This window comes from Triplophysa dalaica, chromosome 8 (assembly GCF_015846415.1).
Source record: "Triplophysa dalaica isolate WHDGS20190420 chromosome 8, ASM1584641v1, whole genome shotgun sequence".
NCBI classification, from domain to species: Eukaryota; Metazoa; Chordata; class Actinopteri; order Cypriniformes; family Nemacheilidae; genus Triplophysa; species Triplophysa dalaica.
In genome coordinates this window covers 12,178,394-12,191,904 of record NC_079549.1, presented here as the reverse complement: position 1 = coordinate 12,191,904, position 13,511 = coordinate 12,178,394, and the positions used below count along the sequence as shown (strand labels likewise).

Genomic DNA, 13,511 nt, shown 5'->3' with positions numbered 1-13,511 from the left:
GTACGTTTTTAACCATTTTAATTTATATACATTTAGGTGAGCTCTGCTTAACTGATATAGATAGTCTGTTATGTATTCTGGATATTGTGGGTTTTTTGACACAATAGACAGACACAGGTCTTTTGTCTTTTTCTTTTTAGTTGTCCATTTTAATGCGGACAATGTGGAAGCTGAGGCTGGTGCTGCACGCCCTCATGGGTGTAATGGTTTTTGACCTATTCCCAAATCTTGAAGCTCAGGATGGTAAGTTTATTCCATACCCATGTTTATTCCATCTTTCGAATACAAGCAAATTATTTAAAACACCTGTTTCAGTTGCCAACATGGTGTTAATAAAGCACTATTGTTAAACTTTTTTTTACTTTTATGTTCAAACTTTGGTTTGGTTTTGTCACAGTGAAGAGCATGAAATCATCAAAAGAAATGGGCAATGTCGTGCTTGATGAACCAGACACAGCTGGTTAATTATCAAATGTAATAGGCAAGGCAAGTTTATTTATAAAGCACATTTCATACACTAGGGCAATTGCTTCACATAAAATGGTTGACAAAGAGAAATAAAACGTATCTTTAAAATGCAAATTAAAGATCACAAATTCAACATAAGATTTTAAGAAACAATAAAACTGCAGTAAAATTGATTTAAAATGTGAGTGTACATATAAAAAGAATAAGAACAAAAGACGAAGATATTAGAAATAGAAATGCAGTTGATGTAAACCAGCACAGTGCTCAGGTTGTGAATGCTCAGCTAAAGAGGTGTGTTTTAATCTGGATTTAAATGTAGCTACTATTTGTGAACATCTGATGTCTTCTGGAAGCAGATTCCAGCTATGGGTGGCGTAATTGCTAAACGCTGACTCACCTTGTTTTGAGTGAACCCTTGTCATCTCTAACTGACTTTATCCTGATGATCTAAGAAGTCTGTTTGGTGTATTTTCAGTAAGCATATATGAAATGTATTTAGGTCCTAGACCATTGTGATAGTCTTAGAGTGATTTATAGACAATTAATAATACTTTGAATTTGATTCTAAAAGTAACTTGTTGCCAGTGTAATGACCTGAGGATTGGAGTGATATGCTCAGATTTATCGGTTCTGGTCAGAATCCAGTAGGGTTCTGTATGAGCTGCAGCTGTCTGATGGTCATTTTGGGAAGACCTGTGAGGAATCCATGACAGTAATCCACCCTGCTGGTGATGAAAGCATGAACTAGTTACTCTAAATCTTGGTTTGAGACAAAACATCTGATTCCGGCTATGTTTCTGAGATGGTAGTACGCTGATTTGCTTATTGCTTTGACATGACTGCTGAAACTAGGGTCAGACTCTAAAATGATACCAAGATTTTTTACCTTACTTTGTGTCTTTAGACCTCTTAAGTCAAGGTATGTGTTTACCTTGTTAGTTTCATCCTTGTTACCAAAAACAATGACTTCAGTTTTGTTTTAATTTAAATGAAGGCAGGTTGGACACATCCAGCTGTTATTTTCCTCAATGCACTGGCAAAGAGAGTCGATAGACCTGTAGTCATTGAATGAGATGGCGAGGTAGATCTGAGTGTCACTTACATAGCTGTGGTAGGCAATTTGGTACTTTTTCATTATTTGGCCAAGTGGGAGTGTAACCCTTATTACGAGGTAGTAATAATGTACATAGGTTAAATAGTCTAAAGTAGTCGTAGAGGTTATCATAAATACAATTTTGAACAGAATCAGAAGACGCTAAATTGTTAAGAGCCTGAGAATTGAATATCAATAAAACACATACCACACCAGAATGACAGTTAGGCAACCTGTATTAACTTCACAGGGTGGAACATACATACAAGGAAAAAAACACATTTATGAAAAATAACAAACAAAAATAGTAAAGTGCGCACGTAAACAAAACTCTCTCTTTTCAGTATCTTTGAGCTCAGTTTATCCTCGGTTCGACCTGCCTTAGTTGACAAGAGTTCAGTTTCACCGTTGGGGCCCTACCGCTCGGGCAGGTGTTGAGGTGCGTCATGGTTACGACAGACGCCTCCCTGCGGGGGTGGGGGCAGTGTGCAAAGGGCACACAGTGACGGGGCAGTGGAGGGGCCCCCGACTGCGATGGCACATAAATTGCCTAGAGTTGCTGGCAGTCCTTCTAGCACTAAGGAGGTTACACCCCCTGGTGCAGGACAGGCACGTGCTAGTCCGGTCGGACAGCACGTCTGCCGTGGCGTAGATCAATCACCAAGGCGGCGTGCGCTCATGGCAGATGTCGCGACTAGCCCAACGCCTCCTCCAGTGGAGTCAGCAGGTGACCAAGTCCCTGCGGGCCACTTTTATCCCAGGAAACCTGAACCAGGCAGCTGATGCGTTCTCTCGTCAGGTTACTCCCCGAGAACCCACGGAATTGCCCGATCGGGTCAGTGTTGGCCTTTTTACAGCAGAGACTAGAGAGTAACCTCTCCCCATCCACCTTGAAAGTGTTTATAGCCGCTATTGCCGCTCATCACGTTCTTGTGGAGGGTAAGTCTCTTGGTCGACACGACCTGGTCATTAGGTTCCTCAAGGGCGCGAGGAGGGTGAATCCACCTCGACCGTGCTTTATACCCTCTTGGGACCTTAATGTGGTCCTACAGGGCTTGGCTATGGCCCCGTTTGAGCCCCTCAGAGACGCCGCTCTTCCTCATCTAACGATAAAGGCGGCGCTCCTGACGGCGCTCGCATCTATCAAGAGGGTCGGGGACCTCCAAGGCTTTTCCGTGTCCCTGGGATGCCTAGAATTTGGACCTGGTAACTCTAACGTAATCCTGAGACCCAGGCCAGGTTACGTGCCCAAGGTCCCCACCACTCCCTTCAGGGATCAGGTGGTGACCTTGCAGGCGCTCCCCTCCGGGGAGGAAGACCCAACCTCTGAGGTGTTGTGTCCTGTACACGCATTGCGCCTCTACATAGACCGCATACAGAACTTTAGGAGTTCTGAGCAGCTCTTTGTCTGTTTTGGGAGACAGCATCAGGGGAGAGCTGTCTCCAAACAGAGGCTGGCGCACTGGATTGTTGATGCCATCTCCTTGGCGTACCAATCCACGGTTCAACCTTGCCCACTCGCAGTGAGAGCCCACTCCACACGGAGCGTGGCCTCCTTGTGGGCATTGGCCGCCACCCTGGCAGACGTATGTAGTGCTGCAGGTTGGGCATCGCCCAGTACCTTCGTGAGGTTCTACGACCTCCGAGTGGAACAGGTGCCAGCCCGTGTCCTTCAGGGATAAGGGCCGGCATCTGGCCTGGACGTACGCCTGCGAAAGCGCCTTCTCCCCTCTCTAGGTGAGTAGCGTGCGCTATCAGCCTCCCTACTATTCCCCCCCTAGGGCGAAGTATAGGCATTCCATCCATCACTAAGCATGGCATTGGTAATAGATCGGGCGAAGCGATCTGTTAGAACCAGGTCCAGTACTGCCAGAGTCACCCCTATTCAGGTGGACCCCTATACTTGGACTAAATGCCCCATATGTAGTGACTCCCCTGGAAGGTGGTCCTGTATGTAGATTCCTCACGTATTCCCCCATAGGCAAATCTGTGACCTCCCCTCCAGTGGCTTTCCACCGTGAATACTGTCCCCCGAGTCGGGTGGACACATTCTCGCATGCGCACTCCCTATGGGAAGGCCGTGCCTCTTACCTCCACATATACCTCCCCACGTGGAAGGATGTAGGCTCCGCAACACACTCTTCAAGAGGAGATTAGTGTTTTCCGAGTGCGGATGATAGGTTCAAACCCCAGTCTGTCTCTCAACACAACGTCTCGTTCCCTCCATCAGGGAACCGAGGTTACATACGTAACCGAGACGTTCTGAATTTTGACTTTCTACATCAACTGTATGATTCGAGAACAGACATTGATGCGTTATTTTACTATAACTTCCATTTTGGACTTTTACTATTGCGTTGTCAGATATGCGCACATAAACAAAACTGAGGGGAAACCGGTAAAGGCGTTTACATGCAGCACGAAATAGGAGTAATATGCAAAAAAGTACCTCTGCCGAGCAGGTTTTGCTTACGCCGTCTATGAGATTTCCCCGATAATAGAAAGAAGTTACATGATTTACAAGTTATCAGCTTATTAAGCATAATCGGAGTAAGACTGTGAATGTAAACGCACTCATTGAACACTGGTGCTGCCCTAAGCCCTGAACATCCATTTCCATGCATCAGCTGTCTCGTAGAAGGCAGGGGATCTAGCAGGTACTGGTGCTAATAACAAGAGGCCCCTCTCAAGATGCAGCCAAGACACTTGCAGACCACTCAGCTTTAGCTGGAGTTTTGACTTTTGCTGTTGGAGATGGACAGGTGGATGAGAGCTTCCTGAAAACAATTGATTTGACGTACTATAGAAGACAGTTTGCTGAGTGGTCAAGTGTTGTTGATGAGATCATGACACATCTGTTCACTGTTGTTGGGGAGACTGATGTAACTACAGAAATAGGTACAATTATCAAGAAATGTTCAAAAACTGTTGCCTTCACAGTAATTCAGTTAAACCAATGAGCAAGTGAATATTGAGTAGTACTATTTTAACCATACAGTATTTAAATCTAAAATATATAAAAAAATGAGTGAGAAAGATTTTTATACTTAAACTTGATTTTATTACAGTTTACATACAACACAGTGACAATAGTGAACAACCAACACCCACCTAAAACTTTTTGCAGGGTTTTTACAGAGTCAATTTTAACAATTTTACAGAGTCCGGTTTAAACACCAAATAATGGAAGTAGAACAAAATCCTTGATTTAAAGAGAAAGTGACATAGGTCCTACTTTGGTTTGTGAAGTGTCCAACATCAAGTTTATGTACGTAGAAGGTGTTAAAACACTATGATGTCGTAATAATAGGCAGTTATTGTTACCTTACTTCTTGACTGACTCTCTAATGATTCGTTCCTTGATTCATCCGTCTAATCCCCTCCTATCCGCTAGCCTAGTGTCATGTGATTGGTAAGATGTTGTAGTCTGTTGTGATTGGTCAAACGCTTCACCATGTGCCGCAAACGGAATGACTATCATCATTATGGACGTCTGATGTGATTGGTCAATTGTGTTTCATCATTTGTCAAATGATGCAAATGATGAAACGCCTACCATCATTACTGGATTATGGTTTACAGGTGATTGGATATTATATACAGTGTATTGATAGAGATGGCGGGGATTTTAGCGTACCAGTTTGAGCCCGCGTCTGACGAAGAAACATATACGAGGACGATAGTATATAATAGATAGACGATAATGGATTGAACACTTAAATTAGCCGAGTTAATAGCTAGATCAACAAACTGTTATACCCCAGAAATAACGGTACGTGTTAAGATAAGCGTTACATGCATTAGTTAAACACAGACATAAGGTACCCAAATATTTCTTGAAGTTAAGACAAAAATAAATAGTGTGCAATTACATGTTGGGATTCGGTCGAGCTAACAGGTCCAAATAACGTTGGTTTTGCCCCCTCTTTCAAGGATAGTCGTTTAACATATCCTGAAATGAACGCAGATGATTGTATACATTTTCGGTGAAAACATGTGCACTGTAAAATACTCCTTTGGTGTCATTTGAGAAATTTATAATAAATAAATTAATTGTTTCCTCAGAAGTTCTTCCTTTGGTACTTTAAATAGGCATCATGAACGACCAACAGTGTTTGAGGGATAAATTAACATGGATAAACTGCGGTTGACTTTGTTATTTATTCACCTTCGGAGTAACAACTTGGCAGACTGCTTACTTTCAAACACGGATACATAATAGACTGCATGAAATGTAATTTTAATGACCTGATGTTTCTTACTCTTTAAAGAATCCTAATAATTAGCTACTAGATAATTATGAACAATCTAACAGAGTTAGATAAAAAGGACAGCCTTCAGTTCTGCGAGAAGTTATCACAAAATAAAAGCATTCCCGGCAGTAACACCATGTTATACTCTTTATTGTAAATTACACGTTTTTGTGACTAACAGTAACTCTTACCGAGCTCTCCATTCTTGCTTTTCATCTACATCAATATGAAGTACATCTCTCCAAGTGTCACATCCATTATTCAGAAAGATCTTATTAAAAAACTTTGTACAATTTTTATGTACAATTTTTATATAACCCTTTACCAGTTGCAACTTTAAAACCCACCATCATTAATCCTTTGCAATAATATAACAAACCATAACCTGATGTGTACTCAACTTAGAAAACAAAATGTATGGCAAGAAAGAGAGAAAATTATATTTATATTAATAAAAGGAATGTTGTATTTAAATATCTACATTTCAATAACATGCTCTTGCTTATAACATGCAGAACTACTAAAAAATTTTTTCTATTGTCTTTTTAGCATTGGCTGTTGGAAGAAGAGATATAATTTTCCTCATTGACAGTAGTATGGGTACAACCCTTGTCGGTGCAGTGCGAGAATTCATCAGAAAGTTTATTGACAGCATGCCAATTGGCCCTGATCAGGTGCAGGTCGGAGTGGCCATGTTCTCCACTACCCCGAAGATGGAGATCAACTTTAACTCATTCGACTCAAAAGAATCCCTACTCTCAGCCCTTGACAGAATAAAACCCAGACCTTCATCTGAAGTCAACATTGGTGCTGCTCTGGATTTTGTAAGGACCGACATGCTCAGACTTGAGAGTGGGAGCCGAATTCAACAAAGAGTGCCACAGCTTGTTCTGCTACTGACCAGTAAAAAATCTAAAGACAGTGTCCAGCAGTCAGCTGAAGCTCTTCGGCAGATGGGTGTTCTGACTTTGGCTGTGGGCTCCAGGTCTGCTGATGAGGATGAGCTCAAACATATAGCTTTTGATGAAAGTCAGGTTTTCATGCTCAAGGATTTCAGGATTTTGACACGCAACCCTCAAAAAATATTCTCCTCTCTCTCTACGTTATCTGCTGTTATTGAATCAGAGACTCCGACTGAAACAGGTACTATAATTTTCTGTATATTTAATAAACGTATAAGATCTACTACATTTAGATGAAGGCCCAGGGGCTGATTTAGTGATTTGAGGGCCCTAGGCAAATCCATGAATGGGGGCCCCAGCTATGCACCATTATTTATTTCACGGCATCCCGTATTTTTCTTCCTCTTCAAAGCACACAACTTTTCACCCCCATTAAAGTGACATGTGGCACCGTTTCCGACTGCGTGACTGAGGATGAATATGGCATGAAGCCACCTTCTGGGGTACGGTCTGCCGAGCGAGACGGGTGTGAGCGGCCCGCAAGCCTTTAGCGGACGGGTTTACGCTTGCAGTAGCCCCCATATCACCATCTCTGCTCGCCTTTGCGGACGGACCCAGTCCCGGTATCATTCACGAGTTCGCCCTTGCAGATAAACAGCTCCGTTATAGGGAAAGATTGGTAAGCATGGGTATGCAGGTTACGCGTATTGGCGTGTTGTGCAGGGAGTGGGTTCTGAGCTCACCGGATCTATCCGAACCCGAAGCACTCTACCTTGGTCAGGTCAAGTGCGCCGGGCTCGGAACCGGCTCGAGCCCAGAACACATCTCCCCGAGGGTCCTGCTGGACTGAGGAAAATGAGAGGAGCCGGGGTGGAGGAGGGATTTTTATCTGGCGAGAAGCATCAGGTAAGATTGTTTGTCTATTTATAATGGAGATTGCTTGAGCTGATAGGTTAGATGCTGTGATTGCTAGTGATGTACCAGCAGAGATGGTTGTGCTGAGATTGAATGCTCGGCTGATAGGTATTGCCGGTGATGGAACGGCGTTCTGATTTATATGCTTGGGTTCCTCCCGAACTTTGTCAATAACACATCATTTGTCGTCACAGCGCAGGAAGCAAAAGAGGTCGTGGCTGGTTCTCGGGAGAAGACAGCCACCCGTGACCGCAACGTCTAAATGACCATTTGCCCGCAGTGCGAACAAGATGTGTCCACGAATGCCGCCTCAGCGTGCTGGAGTCCCAAACACGTGATGCAGGCATCGTTTCCGTCCCCCTCCTCTATGAGCTTACCACACCCAGAAGAACAGCGGGACATGCCACGCTGAAGGAAATTATCTCTTTTAGAATACTCAAACACCTCTGGAACCGTCCCTGCAGGAAGGGACAGTCATGAGAATCTGTCAGTCTTGTAGAGATCAGTAGTCTCGAAGTTTGCTCAGTCATGAAGTGAATGCTCTGCAGAACAAAAGGTGAATAAATGCAGCATGCCATCTCCCATTTATACCCGGATTTCCGGGGGCGGAGTCTGGCATGCAAATTTCATTGGCCTTTTCTACGCTAGTCGAAGTTGATAGGTTCTCATGGGCGAACCCCATCTGTCAGTTAAACACACTGTCGAGAGACCGACAGAAAGGGAACTGCTATCACTGAAACATCTTCAAATACATCAGTGCCATTGTTTTAACTCAAAATGCACAAAAGCTATCTTTTTCTGTAAGGCATGTTTGAAAAAACTATTTAAATGTCCTAATTTTGCTAAGGCCTGGTCCTGTTTTATACTAATCCCTGAATGGGAAACCATCCCAAAATGACGTATCACTAGAGGAGTAATGATACTTTGTATAACAATACTTTGCCATGCAAAAATGTCATGATGCGCATCATAGAGAGATGGGGATATGATGTTTAATTCTATACGTTGAGCAGTCAAGACACTACCGACTCTTTGCCACTGCATAATGTGTGCTTATCTTACATATGCGAAAGAGAGAGAAGTCTCTGGGAGAAGGGGAAGCACAAGACACTACTGTGTCTCCACGTGGCTTATAAAGCATCATACTTTCCTTCACAATCGCTGGTAAAACACAGCAAACTTGAAGCATGACTGTTGGCGAGTCAACCCTAAACTCATTACAAGGGCATGTACCAATGTTTTCATATGCAAATGTTAATTTATCCGCTAACGTGAGCTGCTGCAAATTAGGCCAATAGAAACCAGCGCTGTTCCGATCAGAGAAGTGATGAAGTGAGTCTTACTGTATATTAAAGGAACCTTGGGTATAGACAGATGTATGGCTTAATATTAACAATGGCATCGACTTTATAAATGTGAAATTTAAAAAAAGTGTTACTGTCACGGTAGTTTATTTTTGTATAGAACATTTAATTACACCAATAAAATTTGTTAATCCTGATAGATTTTAGTATATTTATGTAATGTAGATTTCTTCGACTAAAACTATACTATAACTACTATAAATGGGAATGACTGAGGTCATTTCTTCTAACCACTCAACTACCTGCTCGCTAGATCCCATACCCACTCATCTCCTCCAGGCCATCTCTACAATGGTGTTTAGATTTGTCATATTCTTCCATTGGAAAATATTTTCACATATCTACAAACGAGTTTCGACTAGAAGAATCTATAATTAAAGATATCTATAATTGATTTTGTACTAGGCATAATTCAAATTAGAGATATCTCTAACTGAATTATGACCAGGATGATTAATAATTTGAGATATCTCCAACTGGTGTTTGACTAGTCATAATCACATTTAAGATATCTTTAATAAGTCATTTTTAAAGTTATCCAAAATAAATTTGTAGATATTTGAAATTCATTTATTACTAGTAAAATTACAATTGAAGATATGTTGAATTTGAATTCTTCCTAGTGAAATCTACTTTAAATATATCTGCAATTTAATTTTGAATATTTAATCTAATTTTTGACTAGGTGGGGTCTTTATTTGGAGATATCTACATTTAGCTTGGTGACTAGGAAGAATTTTAATATAGATATCTGGAATTAACATTCTTACTTGTCAAAATTACTTTATGAATGTCTAAAATGCATGCATGCAGATACTCTTTTTCTAAGCCCCACCTTAAGTGTTTTTAACCAAACCTTCCTTCGAAACTGTTGCCATCTGCCAATTTGTCGATACATTGTATGATAATGGTCCTACATTTTGTGTCATTCAAACTGCTTTATACAAAAGTCATTAAAAAGAATGAAAATAAAAACGTTACTGATTCACATGCAAAAGTAGCATACGTTATGCAGAGGGTTTTGTTAAATTAAATATCGTAAAGTTGGAGATGTGTGCTGTGATTAAATTAAATTGTGTTTGCCTGTATTCCAAATTAACACATTACAGATAAACATCTGCAAAGGCATCATATCTGGTGCAACATTTTGATTATTTTTTTAATGTTTTAACAAAATCCTTGATATAAAGAGTAAGTATAGGTCCTACTTTGGTTTATGGAGTGTCCAACACCAAGTTTATGTACATAGAAGGTGTTAAAACACTATGATGTCGAAATAATGGGCAGTTATTGTTACCTTACTTCTTGACTGACTCTCTAATGATTCGTTCCATGATTCATCCGTCTAATCCCCTCCTATCTGCTAGCCTAGTGTCATGTGATTGGTCAGATGATGTAGTCTGTTGTGATTGGTCAAACGCTTCACCATGTGCCGCAAACAGAACGCCTATCATGATTATGGGAGTCTGCTGTGATTGGTCAAACGTTTTTCATCGTTTGTCGCAAATGGAACGCCTACCATCATTACTGGATTATGGTTTACACGTGATTGGATATTATATACAGTGTATAGATAGAGATGGCGGGGATTTTACCATACCAGTTTGAGCCCGAGTCTGACGATGAAATATATACGAAGAAGATAGTAGATAATAGTTAGACGATAATGGATTGAACACTTAAATTATGATGCACACGGCACGCATCATGAACGACCAACAGTGTTTAGGGGAGAAGAGTGAAGTTTAACACCAGTCCCAGCAAAACGTAGGCGGGGACTATTTTTAGTGACATGGATACCGGCGGTTAGAGACTCGGACTAGGCCACGTCTCGTTTGCGTGATTCAGAGTCAACTCCCTTTTTTGAAAAGCCAATAACTTTGTTATTTATTCACCTTCGGACTTACAACTTGGCAGACTGCTTGATTTCAAACAGGGCAATGTAACATACTGCATGAAATGTAATTTTAATAACCTAATGTTTCTTCTTCTTTAAAGAATCCTTATATCTAGATTACTATGAACAATCTTAACAGAGTTTATTTTTTTAACAAAAAGGACAGCCTTCAGTTCTGCCAGAAGTTATCACAAAATAAAAGCATTCCCGGCAGTAACACCATGTAATACTCTCTATTGTAAATCACCGTTTTTGTGATTAACAGTAACTTGTACTGAGCTCTGCATTCTTGCTTTTCATCTATATCAATATGAAGTCAAATCAATCTCTCCAAGTGTCACATCCATTATTCCAAAAGATGTTATGAAAAAAACAATTTTTATATAAAACTTTACAAGGTGCAACTTTAAAACCCACCATCATTAATCCTTTGCAATATTACAACAAACCATAACCTGATGTGTACTCAACTTAGAAAAAAACTTATGGTAAGAAAGAGAGAATGTCATGGTTCCACCTCTCCTTGTCAGGTATTTCTTGGTTTAGAGGTGGAATCATACAGAATCCTCTGTTTCATGTGAGGAGAGATATTTTTGACCCTTGCGGTCTTCCATACTCTCCTCAAGTCGCGTCATTGCCCAACCCTCCTGTTTCATAGTTAGTGTTAATTACCTCCCCTATAAAGACTCCTCATGTTTCTTTGTCTTGATGCTCGTGCATTGAATGTGTTTATGCTGTTTGATGTTATGCTCTGTAAGCTGTATGCTGCTCGTGTTCCTGTTCCCCGTATCTAGTAAGTCTTAGTTTAGTGTTTGTATCCCAGTGTTTGTTTGCGTAGTTTAGTTAGTCAGTGTTTCCTGTCAAAGTTTATATTTCATCCTGTCTGTTTTCCCCCTCGTGGGTTTTGTTTTGCTTGTTTAGTTTTGTTCATGTTTTATGTTTAATAAAACACCCTTGTTCCATCTATACCGTCCGTGTCTGCCTGCAATTGGGTTCTCACGCCATGTCTCACATTGAGAATCATGACAGAGAAAATTATATTTATATTAATAAAAGAAATGTTGTATTTAAATATCTACATTTCAATAACATGCTCTTGCTTATAACATGCAGAACTACTAAACAAATTTTTCTTTTGTCTTTTTAGCATTGGCTGTTGGAAGAAGAGATATAATTTTCCTCATTGACAGTAGTTTGGGTACAACCCTTGTCGGTGCAGTGCGAGAATTCATCAGAAAGTTTATTGACAGCATGACAATTGGCCCTGATCAGGTGCAGGTCGGAGTGGCCATGTTCTCCACTACCCCGAAGATGGAGATCAACTTCAACTCATTCAACTCAAAAGAATCCCTACTCTCAGCCCTTGACAGAATAAAACCCAGACCTTCATCTGAAGTCAACATTGGTGCTGCTCTGGATTTTGTAAGGACCGACATGCTCAGACTTGAGAGTGGGAGCCGTATTCAACAAAGAGTGCCACAGCTTGTTATGCTACTGACCAGTAAAAAATCTAAAGACAATGTCCAGCAGTCAGCTGAAGCTCTTCGGCAGATGGGTGTTCTGACTTTGGCTGCAGGCTCCAGGTCTGCTGATGAGGATGAGCTTAAACATATAGCTTTTGATGAAAGTCAGGTTTTCATGCTCAAGGATTTCAGGATTTTGACACGCAACCCTCAAAAAATATTCTCCTCTCTCTCTACGTTATCTGCTGTTATTGAATCAGAGACTCCGACTGAAACAGGTACTATAATGTTCTGTATATTTAATAAACGTATAAGATCTACTGCATTTAGATGAAGGCCCAGGGGCCGATTTAGTGATTTGGGGGCCCAAGGCAAACCCATGAACGGGGGCCCCAGCTATCCACCATTATTTATTTTAAGGCACCCCTTATTTTTCTTCCTCCTGAAAGCACACAACTTTTCACCCCACATTCAAAGTGACAGGGGAAAACTACGCTTAATAAACACAGATAAATTCACATATGAAAAACATACATCTGCAGGGTTCTTCCAGGCTAAAAATAAGGTGGAGGTCGTCCAACTCACATGTTGGCCTAATGTCCCTTTAAATGTCTTAACAAAACACTTATATTAAAGTTCTTAAAAAAAATGTATTGACAACTAATAAGTTATATAAAGCATTAAATTTGTTCAATCAGACAGAAAAGTTTAAAATTATAATATGAGCCTATTTTATAAGACTTTTTGGCCCATAAGTAGCTAGTCTAACTAAATGGCCATCTTTAAGAATCGGCTGAAAACACATCTCTTTCGTCAGCAACTGACTGATCATTTCTGATTTCTATATCGTTTCTACTCTATCTATATATTTAAAAAAAATAGCCCCGTACACTGCAGCCTTTGTGAGACATGTTTTTATTGCACTTATGCTTTTTGTTGTCCTAATGTTGACCCAATTGCTTCAATTATTTATCCGACTTGAAAGTCGCTTTGGATAAAAGGGTCTGCTAAATGACTAAATGTTAATGTACGTAAAAGACTAATTTACACCCTACGTCCCCTTGTAGTTCACTGAGCTTTGAAACAATGATCTCTAACATTATGTGTAAACGGTTCAAAGGAGTCATTTGTTTGGGAGTCTTTCTGATCCCAATAT

At 40.8% G+C, this 13,511-nt stretch overlaps 1 protein-coding gene across 4 annotated transcripts in view; it reads left to right on the top strand.

The window, feature by feature from the left end:
* The window catches only part of LOC130427847 (collagen alpha-3(VI) chain-like), a 54,733-nt gene that overhangs the window by 235 nt on the left and 40,987 nt on the right, over positions 1 to 13,511 (top strand). For all 4 annotated transcript variants that reach the window (XM_056755556.1, XM_056755557.1, XM_056755558.1 and 1 more), the window contains exons 2-4: positions 141 to 243; positions 6,364 to 6,957; positions 12,040 to 12,633. In XM_056755556.1, coding sequence (XP_056611534.1) covers positions 153 to 243; positions 6,364 to 6,957; positions 12,040 to 12,633 — 1,279 coding nt within the window. In that variant the 5' untranslated portion in view covers positions 141 to 152. The remainder of the gene's footprint in view (positions 1 to 140; positions 244 to 6,363; positions 6,958 to 12,039; positions 12,634 to 13,511) is intronic.